The sequence below is a fragment of the Anopheles coluzzii genome, chromosome 2 (genome assembly GCF_943734685.1).
Source record: "Anopheles coluzzii chromosome 2, AcolN3, whole genome shotgun sequence".
Classification (NCBI taxonomy): Eukaryota; Metazoa; Arthropoda; class Insecta; order Diptera; family Culicidae; genus Anopheles; species Anopheles coluzzii.
Window position 1 is genome coordinate 31,053,105 of NC_064670.1, and position 14,632 is coordinate 31,067,736.

Below are 14,632 nucleotides of genomic sequence, written 5' to 3' on the forward strand. Positions count from 1 at the left end.
GCAGGCTTTCCACCAGAGCCACATGTGTGTGCCAAACGAATGAAAAAAAAAGAAACAAACGGAAAAACCACCCATTCGAAATGCAACAAAAAAAAAAGAGGTGGATCTTCTCCGGCTGAATATTAATGTAAATCAATTCGCAATCCACAGTGGGAATGAAATGGATACTGAGAACCGGGGGCGAGCAATGGCTCGGCCCATACCCGACCATTAATGCAAATTTAAACATTTATTCGTATTGCTAGCTTGAGGTTTTGTGGTGCTTGTGTGTGGTTCTTTTTATGAGATTCTCGCCACGAATTTATCTACTTTTGCATCTTTGGCTTTACCTTACTGCGCCGAAAGCAGTAGCTGCTTGCTTATCAGCCTTCCCGTTTGTTGCCAGCCGCTTTGAATGGAGACTTTACTGCACAACTTTAATGTGGACACAATACACAGACACACGCGCATGCTACAAAATGATACACAAAAATGGATGGAAAAAAGTTAACACAGATCACTTCCAAGCATGCTGGCGTAAGGTATGTCACAAGACGTGGGCGATATTAAGTGAACCTTTGTCATTCAACTTTGCAGTTTTTGTGTGGGTAAGCAACGGTTAAAGAAATGTTTCTTGTTTCTCTTTCTTTGCAAAATGCTCCGAACATTAACTTCTTGGACACTTTCGACACTTTCCGTGCACGCTTTGTACGCGAGGTGGTACACCTTTGTTTTCCTCGCGTTTCAAACACAACAACACACACACACGCATACGTAATAATGACAAGTTTGTTATTCTTGCCCAGCGAAGGGAGGGGTTCATGGACATTGGTTCTTAAATTGATAGTGCCGCTGTGTTGTGCGCACCACACTTCTTTCACAATCTCGCGCGATCAAGCTGCGTTTGACAACGCCACCCCTCTCTCGAGCGCTTTCGTTACAGCGTCACGGTACCGCGACACAGCATGGAAACCGGTTTGCCGTGTTTTGCCGTGTGGCGAGCACCCACTAGAGCGCGGCTAGATTTTCCACCACAACGCTACGCGCGAACACCGTTTGAACTTTGCTAGTGTTTCTGCCAAACGTTCCAAGTATATTCCTCTGCCTTTCCTTTTGCCCAGTCAATGGCGTCGCCGGTTTTCCGGGTTTTTACGGAAGATCACAGCATGTAACTGAAGGGGTTTCCGTGCCAATGCAGCATAGCTCCGTCGATCCTCATCAAACGGAACGGAAATTTCGTTTACTACAGGTGCACACCAAAACTGTAAGGAAGGGAAATTAGGACGAAGCGAGGCGAAACAGAATCGTTCGGAAACGCGCGTAAACTTTTCACACTGCCAAAAACGCGCGTTCACTTCCGTTTTTGTTTGGATGGAAACATTCCCAGACACGTTTATGCTTGTGACCTCGGAACAGAAGCGAAACTTCTCAGCTCTCCCTCATTCTGCCGCCCAACCAAACTGAAAAGCCTGAATCCACCTGCATTGTAACGGCGCGTATGTATCTGTGTGTGTGTGTGTGTCTTATGTGTATGTGTGAATTGATAAACGTTAGAAAACCGCGCACCGTTTAAATGTTGCGGAATCGCAAACACGTTGTACCGCGCGCTGCACAACGAGATCAAACACTGCGAAAGGCCACCAACACCTGCTGTGTTGTGGAGAGATGGACGCTAGTGAACGTTTGCTTCACTTCTCGGCACAGCACGAGCGAACGAGCAGGCCAGCAGCAGGGGCCGAAATGCGAACCGCGACTGAAAAGCGTTTACCGCCCGCATCTGGAACCACTGGTGTGTCGTACCGTTTGGGTTTGTGCTAGACCGATCGGACCGATTTTCCCCGAGCAGGTCGTGTGTCGGGTGCGCGAAGAGAGCGCAAAAATAAAGCCATACTGACAAACATAGACACACACACACACTTGCACGCACACATTTGGCAGGGGAGGGTTAGCTGCATGCGAGAGGATGTATGGCGCCAAACGGCCGTCGGAGAGATGCTGTACGGATCTGGTAGGAAAAACCGTCAAGCAGACGGACTCCGTTCGGCTGTACTCCCACCGGCTGATGAGGAGAGCGCGCGCGAGAGCCAAAGTCATCATCGGTCGGTCGTCGGCAACAACGATCTGTCAAACGCGGTGGCAGGTGGTTCTTGTAACAGACATCACAATGTAACGCCACTTGCGTTACTCTACTACAATCGCGCTGACTGACGGGCTTGTTGTAGTAAGTGCTGTGTTTTGTAGGGGCAGAATACTTACGACATATTGAAAACGAAACTGTCAAACGCTTTGTTTAACATTCTTTTCGCATTCTGAACGGTTGCCTGATGGATGGCTCATTTGGAAAAGATAAACAAACGGCCGATTCTCACACAGCGGAGAGTTGTTGCGTATGAATAGTAGGCGATGGTGAGAAACGATACAATACGCAAGCAAACCCGCCAAACAGCATGTTGCATCGGGTGGGGAAATGCAGTTTTTTACGCGTGAGAGTAAAGCGTTTGAATTTGATCCGACCGGCAAAAACGTGGTGTTATTCAAACTACCCGAAGCGACCGTTGTTATTGTAACGTATGCAATGTGCATCTAATTGAAATAATGATAAACACAACACGATTTCAGCAAAACTTTTGTAAGTTTGACTCTTGTAATGTTTTAATCTTATGGTATTTATCACAACATTATTAAAACAGTGATTAGAAGTAGCATGTTAGAGAGCAAATAAAAGCATTTTTTTTCATTCAGTAGGAACGATCCAAAAAGGCTACATTGCGTGAAAGTTTTAGTTATATTTACCACAAAACTAGCTTAATTATGAAGGCTACTGCATCATACAATAGATAATTCCTCGAAATCAAATTAATATATCAAAAAATTTAAAGTGTTTTTATACATCTGGAATGAATAAATATCTTTTTCTATTATAAAACATCTTTTTATCATTTTAATTTACCTTTATTGTAATCCACCAATTATTCCCCGTGAACAACCATGAATAGTAACTAATGAAGTGTTTAATTTGAATGAAAATCATGTTTATCCATTAAAGAGTTCAACTAACACTAGTATGATGTAAGCAATATTATATTTTAGCTTGTTTTTGTAATAAGTATAATTATAAAATCAACTTTACTTTTCTACTTTCACGCTTATAATAACTGCTTTATTCGTACATTTGTCAGTTCCTCAGCTAAGAATATTAAATGCTATCAACTAGTACCGGGTCCTATGGTTTGAACTTTCGAAAAAATAGTTATTATTATCTTCAGGATAATTACACAATGCATAAATAGCCCAGCTTATGAGTGATTTATGGCAGGGCTAGACCAAATGTGGATGTTGCGACATACAAGAAGACAAAAAAGAGGAAGTTTTTTTCATCTAAACCAGGGGTCTCCAAACTTTTCAGTCCGCGGGCCACATTGCTTTACAATCAACATTGTCGAGGGCCATTTTGTCGCTACCTTTAGAATGAGTGGAAGTTCAAATCTCGTTTTAATAAGAAAATACCAACAAAATATATAAAATTTCTGGAGCTTTCTTTTATTGAATGTTGATTTTCGTCTTTCAGAACTAAAAAAATAAATTTTGATTGGTTAGTCAGAAAAGAAAACTATTTACTTTAACCTTTACCCAGTCATCGCGGGCCGCATTAAAGGCTCTTGAGGGCCGCATGCGGCCCGCGGGCCGTAGTTTGGAGACCCCTGATCTAAACAAATAGCTGCTTGAAGTAGTCTTTGCCAATCTCACACATACATCCAGGTGCGGATTCAGCACACCGCAAAACTAAGCGGCCGCGTGGGGACCCGAGGTCTCGAGGGACCCGAAAAAGAGGACTCATCCCCCGTTCACTAACAAACTTACTTCTCAATTCTTCTCTAGAAGAATTATAATTCCACTTACAATTTCTCGCTCAAAACTTCAGAAAGGCCTAGATTTGTGTGACCGCTTAGGGCCTCCACTCGTGTTAATCCGCCACTACATACATCCGAATCTTACTGAACTTCGTGCAAATAGATCGTTCGTCCTTGCTAATGTTGCTTACGATAGTCGATAATTGCCAAGACGGTGTTTATCCTTAATTTTACATATATTATAAATTGATAACGTCCCAATGTCGGAATGAGTAGTAATATGATGAGTTTAGTTTAATATCGAACAATTGTTTATTTTAACAATTTTCAGACTGAACTTTTCTTAAAACCCTGCACCAGAGCCGATGATAGCTTCTCGCATCCAAACTCCAAACCCCACTTGCAACCCAGCACCATTTGCACCATCGTTCGAGCTACACGCCCCACGGTAGTATACCGTTCGGTGCGAACTTAGAAACACAGGAAACTAATCAACGCAATTTATTCGTAATTTGCATCCGTCGGCAACGGCGAATTGCTCGCGCAGCGATTGGACCGGGTCGCACGATGTATTGTCCCCGGGCAGTAGAGTTAAAACAAAACAAACAAAAAACGTGCCACCAAGGATGCGCCCGTCCGTCCGTCCGTCGGCGTACAGCCATTGCTCAATAAGAAAAGTGGACAAGATGTTTTGTGTTATCTTATTAACGACACCACCACCGGCCGGCCAATGGATGCGAATCGCCGACGAGCTCGCAGCAAACAGCAAACTATGCTCCCTTTTTTATTAGGATCAATTGACGATGGTAGTTGGTTTGCTCCCATGGTTTGTGGTCTGTTTTTTTTTTTTCAACTTTAACTACACCTCAAGAATGACGAAACCTCGGCCTTCGGATGGAGGAATCCATCTCACACGGTCAATTTACAATAGGTACTGGTTATTCTATTTACTATTTAACAACAGATTACAGAGCAGAGAACATATTATTCATAAGATTTTCTTTTGTTAAACCATAAAAAAAGAAAGATTTATAAAAAGCGTTTCCAAAAACGATTCAACAAAAGGCATTATTGAACGTCGTTCTTCATGACTGAACCAATTCCTTTATGGAAATTTGTAAACACAATGCACAATACGCTCCTTCAACTAACTTAAGCTAACATTTGCACTATCGACTTACCTTTGGCGTTTCCATTCCATTTCCCCAGCAGTCGTTCACTCGCCTCATCCAACACCACTATCTCGTCGGTATCATCCCGCCCCGGCACAGGATCCTCTTCATCGCTCAACTCGACGTCCACCCGTGCCACCGGACAGCGACCACCGGAAGCGATCCGATCCGCATGCTCCGCCTGCCGGCCACTAGCACTACCGTTCCGCGATCGCGAATGATCGCCATCGTCGCCAACCGCGGTGGCAGCGTCTGGCCGCATCAACATTTCGCACTCATCCACACTGCCGCCGGAACGCCGCCGGCGGCCAACATCAGGCGACTCCCAGCGCACCGACATGCTGACGTACCGTGTTTATTCTAATGCTCCGGGATTTTATATCTTTCGCTGTAGGATCGGCTCACTAATGTAGCAAACGAGCTACGGGGTTGTTTTTTTTTTTCTTCTTGCTTCCTCCACTAAATGATCGCGATTTTACGATCGCACTAATGTGCACACGAATTGAACCACACCACAAACGTATCACTCACCACAAACGGCGCATTGTAAGCCGTTCAGTAACACACAAAATCATTCAAGAACACACACACCAGAAAAGCAAACAAACGTACGGAATAATCAACCCGATCACACTAATGCGCACCGAAAGAGAAAAAAAATATACGAATCAACCAACAACACGCAAACGAACCACACAAACGAGAGATCGCGTTGGGTGCTCTCGCATTGATTCAATCAAAACTGATCATCACTAACCGGAAGTGGGGAACACAGTGTGTAAAAAGGGCGGCGCTGGGTTTTGGGCGCTGGATGTACGCGCCAATCCCGCGATGAATGTTGTGGCGGCAATAAGCGGTGGAAGCGAACGAAATGATAGGAATAATAAAATAAAATCACCACTGCGCCCTATCGCCGAGCTAGCTTAGCAAAATCGTACTGCCCGCACGCACCAGGTTACACTCAAGCGGGAAGGTAACTTGCCGCTAGCTTGTCACTGTTGTCAAAAGCCACACGAAAAAGACACTATGCGGTCCGCACTGGACAAGCTGCAACTGGGCACTGAGCGCATCTGCCGATGCCGGTAAGACTCTTCAGTTTCGCCTCATCGGCCCGGTACGATCAATACGACGCCCAACATTAATGAGCTTGGCGAGCTACCGTCGAGTTGCACGGGGCACGATCATGAACGGTCGGTGAGGTTGCACACGTTTCCCAGTGCGCGGTACGGCGGCGGCGGCGACGGCGTCACCGAGGGTCGGCGTCACGCGCGCCATAAAACCCCGATGCCCTCCGATGACGACTTGGACGCTTGGTCGACGTCCGGCACTGACGTACGAGCGGTGTTTCGTGTGTTTGGGCTGCAATTACCCGAGGCCGGGTGTCAAACCTAATTGCGGCTCGGTCGTACCGCCGTAATGGATATGCAAAACTCCGCGTAATGCCTCGATTGGCACGATCCCGAGTGCCCGAGACGCGGGAGACCCGGTCAGCAGCAACGGGCACGGGTGTACCTAAACTTTGCTTCGCGATCTGTTTCACATGCCTTTTGAGCATCAGCCTGTCTTCAACTTTGGAGCTTCTGAGCAGAGGTATGGCCTGCACCGACGCGGTGACACAGTTACCCGAGCACAGCTTAATTCCCGTCGCTCTGCACCACTTCTGCACGTTCTAAGCAGCTACAGTATCTCACTTGCACACTTGTTCGACGAACCCGTTCATGCCACTTGCGCATACGATAAAGATCCGCATCAGATATGACCGGCTTTGGAGATGAGCTGCGAGGCGCAGCTGAACTGAACCTCGCTGGCGGAGATTATAAATTCTTCAATCGCGCACTGATGAAGATATCACGTATGGCGCGTGACTCGCGTGACAGCGATCCTACTCCCTGCGGGCACTCTTCTCCCTTTCCATTCCCCTTTTGAAGATGGAATCAGTGCAGGAACGTACAAGAACGCAGGACAGCAGAATTTTAAACACTCATTGACAAACGCCACATTCGCTTACCCACCGTGTTAAGACCCTTTTTTGGTTTAGATTTTCACCCCAAAAATAGATCTTCGTTCGCAGCCGTATCGCGTTACGGCTAGCGCGTGACGTTCCGGCAGCTAACCAACTTGGCCAACTTGAAAGCCGCGGCTCCTATTTCCGCTTGCCCGGGTGCGGGTGCGACACCGGCGGCAACAGTACGGTGCGCTATGGCGAAACACTCTGACTACACTGACGGGCTGGACGTGGGCCCGCGAAGCTCCATCACGATCATCGACAGCATCATCATTATCATCGTCGTCGTCGACAGTGGGTTCGCCCTCGTACGATGGCCGTTATTGCCATTCGTGGAATCAAGCAGCTGCCATGACGCCTTGAGTCCGATGATTTGCGTGATTACGGTGCGCGTTCACAGGCAGGTGGCGCCAGCTCGAGCACTGAAAATGAGGGGAAGAGTTCGTATTCGTGAGCAGCGTAGTGCGAAGAAGCGGACAATCGAGATGAAGGTATAGGTTAGCATGGTTAGCAATTATGGTGCCGAAAAATGAAGTAATTGGAATTCTTCCCCAAATATATCACACTTCAATCGACAACTACACTTGTGAGGGTGAGAAGAACAGTGCTCTAGCTAACCATTTAAAAACAGCTTAACACAACCGTTGATAAGAAACCACTTCCAGCCCTCATCTGACCCTCTGGCTGGTCGAAACTCCGGTCCCACACAGCCGTAGCTACACCATTACGTTTCGGAGGTGTTGAGGTGTGTTATGAAGCGTTTGAATTAAAAAACAAACATTGGTGAGGAGCCACTGTCCACCCGGGCGCCCGGCTGGAAGCGGAAACACACCATCAAGCTCAATCATTTGTCCACCGGCTGGCTGCGAAAACAAATTGCCAATCAATATTTGCACGGGAATGGCATTAACCAAACCAAACCCAACGGCGAGCGCCGCGCCGGCGTTGATAAGCGATCCAGGGGGCGGTACCACACCCGTCAGGCAGGAGTTCCCGCGACTCATCCACGCTCGGCTCGGCGTTTGCAAACGATTGCGACGCATTTAACGGTTGTTTGTTTGGTGTTTGAAGCGTTGTTCGTACTGTTTGAATAAACATTACACGCCATCGCCATGAATCACAGTTGGGTGTTGCTTGTGGTTTAATTACCATTAGGACTGTGGTAGATGGGTGTGCAATCAAGGCTTTGATCGGTTAAAATTTGTCTTTCTTAAGCCGGTCAGCTCATTAAAATTCGATCACTGTCCGGTTTGAGATCCCGTTCGGTTACGTGATCCCTCTAATGGTTTTACTGACGATCGCAAACCAGACGGTGAGCTGCTTAAAGATCCGGCGCCGAGACAAGTGTGTCTGCCGCATGGTTCTTGTGCGGCATCTGTCAAGTGATCACCTAACAATTGCCGCAGAACAGATGTACCGCGTCCTGAGCGGGAGAGAAACGGCCGCAAACTGGGGTCCCAGTCCCAGATGCGTGACACCGAAGAGTTCCATCACCAAAGCATCGGAGGGGCGCGAGCCGGGTGGGCTAAATTTAGCGCATGATGAGTGAAGAATGGAATTGGTTCAGGTTTTTTCCTCGCCCTTTTTGCCCTTCCCCCCTATTCTGGGGTTGGGGCGCCACCTCCTCATTGAGCTGTCAGCGAGTATCGCCGCTGCTAATGGTTCCATTTAGCGAGGTGACAAGTTTGTTTCAGTTATTAGAGGATTATTTTTAGCTTCCTCCCCGCAGGAGAACAATACACACGTAAATAGCGTCTAATAGTATCATCACGCGTCGGTTCAATTGATTTTGAGCACCAGGAATGCAGCCTCTTACCACCCGCAAGGGGACCATGCTAATGTGAGTGCGCTCTCTGTCTCTCTGTCTTTTTCACGGCATTCAACCGAGGAAATGATAGCAAATTACTGTTTACAGTGCACAGTTAAGAACTGCACTTCGCACCCACCCCCCCACACTATGGGCGTTTAATTCGTACAAATTGCTCCCCACTCGACACGGACACGTTTTGCTCCACGGCCTCGTGCAGGGGGCTCCACTTTGAAAACATGTCACTTTAATCAAACGCTGAAGCTTCGACCAGGGGTCACCCGAATTGGGAAGCAATTGCATCTTGCTTCACAATTGAACAGGCCACGCCGTCTTGCGCGAAATCAACCCCTTGCGCACACGAGTTCAAGCGCACTTGGTCTTGGTAATGCCCACCCTCCCATGCACCGATTGCAATATTTTAATTAGCAGTTCCGAACGAAACCGTTGATCGACGACGCCCCCCCCCCCCCTCGCCACAGGAGAGTTTGCGTGCCGGGAAGGAGAGTGAGCTTTGTGCGAGCCCTTTGCTCTGTTTGCCGTCTCGCCGTCCCGCACCATCCCGCGCCAGTACCGGTTGAGTCGATGATTTACTTTAATTACCGGCAATTTAGATGTAAATTCCAGACGAAAACGGTACGGCTGTGTGTGCACGGCTTTCAGCATGCGGGGCCCGGGGTGTGGGAGAATGCATGTAACGATCGTCGTCGCCGTCGTCGTCGTCGCCGTTGGCCAGAAACGCACCGGATGATGGGCGAGATGCGCATAAGAAAAACCGTAAACGGGACGGGACGAATGTGAAGCGTTACACACACATCGCTCTCCACGGCACAGCTAATGAGGAAGGCAGACGTGATGATAAGAGAGCCGTGATGGTTAGCATAAGCATGATGCTATGTTGCTTGGTTGGTGTGTTGGAAGGGGAAAATGATAACATACTTTGCGTGGAATGCAAATTTAGACCAACCATTGAGAGCGCAAACGTCTACGCGTAACAGCAGTGGCGTTATGCTCAAAACAATTGAAGGGACAGCTGAACAATTGCTGATACAATCGTTCTAAGTTGCCATTGGAAGGTGTGTTCTTTGATACATTTTTACTCCATTTGTAATATCTTAATTGAATGATGAGCCAGGGAAGTCACATCTTCACTCGTACAAAACAAAAAAACGGCCGTCCACAAAACAACGCAACGCCTCGTGCCGCTCGTAACGCGCCAAGCAGCTGCCCGATCGCACGTCACCGTGTAATCGCAATCGCGAACATAAAGCAAACAGTGAACGAAATTTAATTAAAAACCCAACGACACTAATCAGCGCCACGATCGTCGTGACCACCCCACGATTCGAGCGGTGGGCCTGTGTTGGTAAGCGCCATCACTGTGCCAGACTTACTACCGGCAGACAAGTGCAGTTCCTGTACTTCCTTCCCCACCATCACCGTCACCACACCAGCAGGCGTTTGGTGACTTTCTCTCACCCAGCGGCCGGCCGACCGATCGGTGCAAGTGTCGGTTTTCGGGCGACGCCGTTACTCGCACAACATCGAGCGAATGACGTTGAAGGGGTGAGAAAAGGGTAGATCAATAGGGCACCATAAAACACGTCGGTCACGCGATCGCTACGGTACGACACAGATCCTCACGATCACCGATCAGCCACGGTTTTGTTTGCGGTGTTTGCGGTAGGAATCGAACCAAAACAGATGCCTGCTTGACAGTTTGGTTTTGAAATTATTCCTAGAATTCACAGGTTTAGTAAGGTCAAAAATTGAAGTATAGTTACAGAGCCGGTCTCTGGTGGTATACTCGTCAACTCGTACGGCTTAACAACATGCCCAGCATGGGTTCAAATCCCGAATGGACCGAATGGACCCGGAAGTCGGGGACTTGACTATCCTACTATGTGTAATCAGCAGTTTATTGAAAGATAAGCTCTCTCAATAGTGGCACAGTCAGGCCTTGGTTGTTGTGCCAAAAGAAGAAGAAGATTCAGTAAAAAACAAAACGTTCTAAGCAAAATGCTCTAAAACAAAAAAATAAATAATTTATTGCGAATTCTCCTTTGATACGAGAATTTTACCCATGATTGGGTTGAAGAAAAACCTTGTCTGAATCGTCGATACTAATAGTAAACACAGCAGAGATAGAAAACAATCTTTTGACTCTAAGATAAAGAAGCATCATGAGCTCCAATCATGAAGCATCTTGCTCCATGTATCAAACTTCAATCTCTCTTTAAATGGTTTTAAAATAGTTAATAGTTTTAGTTGGATAACATTAAACGCTATTTGGGCGAAATGTTTTTGATAAACATTTTCACATTGTTCCTTAATGCTACATATCAAGGGTATGCATTCGTAAGATTGCGTTATGGTAACAAAACCAATTGTTCAAAGAAACTGCATAATATTGCCACTAAGTACTAATGACATAATGAAAATAAGCAACTGAAACAACGAAGTCTCTACATAAGTTAATATTTACAGATCCATTCCCATGCCAACCGAACCGACTCGATCGACATCAGGATCGTTACCTCATAGGCAGAAATAAGGAATGCCTTCTTTCTTCGCCCGTGCCATGGTTTCACGCTGTAAAATAGCCACCCAATTATGCTTCCCTCGAGCTCGTGCAACACACTCCCAGCCACACCTTTCTGGAAGAGTGCGTTACAATATCCCATTAGCGTTATCAACCGCATTCGATTATTACCTTTCCGCCCAACCGCCATCGCCTGTAATTGACCTTGCTTTTTCGTCCCAAAATTGACACCTACCTGCCAGGTTCTGATTGAGTCTTCATCAATCACGCACGCACACACACACACTTTTGAAAAACCTTTGGCCAGACTCCTATATCAAAGCTATCACTTGGAGGATAGGACAAGCAAAAAAGAAAAACAAAATAAAGGAACCACCAAGTGTGGTAGCATTCCACAGCCCACCCCTGGCCACTGCCGGTTACAAAGGGGTAGGAAGGGCATTAAATTGCGCCCCCCGTTAGCTCCTTGTTTTTTGATATCAGTTCTCACAACACTTCACAACGCAACGAGCCCCTACTTCCCGCTCGGCTCTGCAATCATTCATGGGCGTGTTGGGTTGGCTGCTGTTGTTGCGTTATTTTCGCTTTGCAATGCCCACTCCAGAGCGGATGTTATCAATGGAAGGTGTGGAACGCAGTGCAATGTCCAGATCGCGCGTTCGGCCCAAAACCACCCCTAGGGAGCACTTTGACATTGTCGTCGTTAAGCTAATCAGTGCCGTCGAATGGACGGTGGGGAGGGGACGTTTTGCGTCCATACTAAAGCATCTTCTATTTACACCCGGGAGGGAACGGGTTTGAGGTTAGAACAGCTAGTGGTAGCTTCCCGCAATGGGGAGGATGATTGTTGCACTAATCGAACAAATGCGGGGTGGCTCAAAAAAAAACAGATGGTTTTGTGACTCATCCGCCCCATGCATTTGGCGACTAACATTGAAGTTGCAATGCGATGTGCGTTTTAGGTTCAACATTCCAAGATGCTGATTATTTTTTCACCCAGAATTGCACAAAATTTACTTCCCAAAAGCAACATGCACCAATTCCTCCTACGTCCTATTTTCACGTTTTACATTTACCTACTATGCCTTTACCTCAGCAGTTGGTCCATAGAAACCATAGCATACTACGCATTGCGCAAAAGTTGCTGGATCACCACACAAGTGGCAACGACGTACATCACGGTCAGTGAACGAGTGGGGTGGTTGCCTTGCCCACAGCCAATTTGTTTGCCACCAACCGCAAACCGCAAACCCGAGTGAACTAATTAATTAGTAATAATTGAACTAATTTAACACTTCGACACCCGGAGCCAGCCTCCAGCTGCACGGCACGGAACACGGAAAGAGTGCTAACACTATGTGTACCTCTTTTGCTGTATGTGACAGTGAGTAGCAACGGTGATAGTGGCCAGAGGCGTTGGAAGAAAAGAGATGCCTGCATTTGGTGCAAAATAGATAATAGTTCTCACACAAACAGTAGTAGCAACAACGGAAACCTTCCACAAACTGGGTATTGGAGGAACACAGTACTGAGGTTGATAACTATTTTCTTATCGAAGTGCAATCGGTGACTTACGGCAGTATTTTCAAACACGGTAGGACAGACACACGCGGTTTAATTGAGACAAAACTGTTCAATCGACAATGTATTGGATCTTTAATCCAAGCACTCCTTCCAAGCCGTCGATCGTTGGCCTCTTCCTTGACACTCACTTCTTTTTTTATCGGTATGTAATAGCAGAGGTAGATACAAACCACACACACACACAAACGCACACAACCTTTCTTTTTTTGTTAGCAAGTAAACAAAACCACGCACCTCAACATTCAATTTGCACACCTATCCTGCGCAGGTCAACCTGCTAGCCCTCGCTCACCCTCGGGTGGCGTTTGCAGTGTACCGATGGCTGTGCGCGCCTGTAATCCGAACCCAACCCAGCGAAGTGTAGTGCGCAAGCAGTGTAATCCGCACGAACCGATCCGTCCGAGTGGCTGATTTGAACTGGCTAACGGCCAACCGATCTCGTATTCGCGCACCCTTCGCCCCGATAAGCAGGAGGAAAGCGACCAAAGACGACACGACACGGCGTGGCTGCTGCTCACGTTCTAACTAACTCACGCACACCACCACCTACGGGATAGCGCGCTCCGCAAACACGCTTGCTCAGTGTGAAACGTCAGTTTCAGCCGGTGTGGTGTATCGTAGGATGCTGTGGTGTTGTAGCGCTCGGAGGATCGGCCTCTCGCGGGGCCCAATGTACCCAAGTGCCATTTGTAGTAGCTGTCAGTGGGTAATGGGGCAAGAGCTTTGAGAGTTAAACGGTTTGCACCAAAAGCAATAAAGGAAGGTATTTCTTTCTTCTTCCTTTATAAACTGAATACAATGGAAAGAATAAAGTGTGTAGCAGAGCAGAAGCGAAGCGTACTCGCGGCGGAAGCGAGATGACAATGGTTATTTATACCTGGCCTGGAACGATACCAAAAAAGCGATCACGGAATTTAGGAAGGTGATTTTTTTTTAATTCTTTTTGGTGCTTCTTTTGCGAACACGCTTCTGTACATCGTTTTGAAGCGTGTTTTTAGTCCCATTGTTGTGGAATTTAATTCATATACGCATCTATCTGCATGCAGTGCTGACAGGAAGATGTAAAGGAGAGTTTTTTTTATAGCACATTCCAAACATTTATCCTTTTATCCAGCCATGTCTACATCCCAAAATTATTGCATAACCGTGGCTGGTTCTATCAGGAACCGATCTGATGATTGCCTTAATCAATCACACTACTGATCGTACATTCAAGATCAGCTGCGATGATAATTGGGCCACTTCAGGTGAAGTGCTTTTTCCGCTCCAATAAATCGCTCTTCCTTCAGTTTATTGTTCGTGTTGCTAATGGGTTATGGGTATCGCTGCAAGATTTAACACCTTAACTTTGAGCCCTTTTACCTGCCTTTTATAGCGACTGAAGGGCCAGTGATTATGTATATTTATATGAAATAACTACCAATATTCAAACACCAAGGCACAGGTTCACGTGAAACGTTTCACCGCAGTCACGTTCGGACTTTGATAATACTTCAGGGTAAATAGATGCTTCTTGACAATTCTTGACGAACCGGCGTGCACAGTCACCATAGATTGTAACAGTGAGCAACACTTGAGTAGATGCTGCTGTTGCGGCAACAAGTTGCCGGCGTTGAGCTCAATCGGATAAGCAAGAATGGTCACCACTCTGATGCTACTCCACTCCTTCACGGGCGACTCCCTTGATTACCG

General features: G+C 46.9%; 1 protein-coding gene across 8 annotated transcripts in view; it reads right to left on the bottom strand.

Moving 5' to 3' along the window:
- LOC120948365 (organic cation transporter protein) overlaps nt 1–13,625 on the bottom strand; it is a 35,037-nt gene extending 21,412 nt beyond the window's left edge. Inside the window, exons 1-3 of one of the 8 annotated variants that reach the window (XM_049606862.1) lie at nt 13,175–13,625; nt 7,011–7,429; nt 5,012–5,635 (exon numbers count right to left, since the gene is read on the bottom strand). In XM_049606862.1, coding sequence (XP_049462819.1) covers nt 5,012–5,342 — 331 coding nt within the window. In that variant the 5' untranslated portion in view covers nt 5,343–5,635; nt 7,011–7,429; nt 13,175–13,625. The other 7 variants (XM_040364607.2, XM_040364608.2, XM_049606861.1 and 4 more) reach the window with 7 other exon arrangements.
- Nucleotides 13,626–14,632: the final 1,007 nt, after the last annotated feature.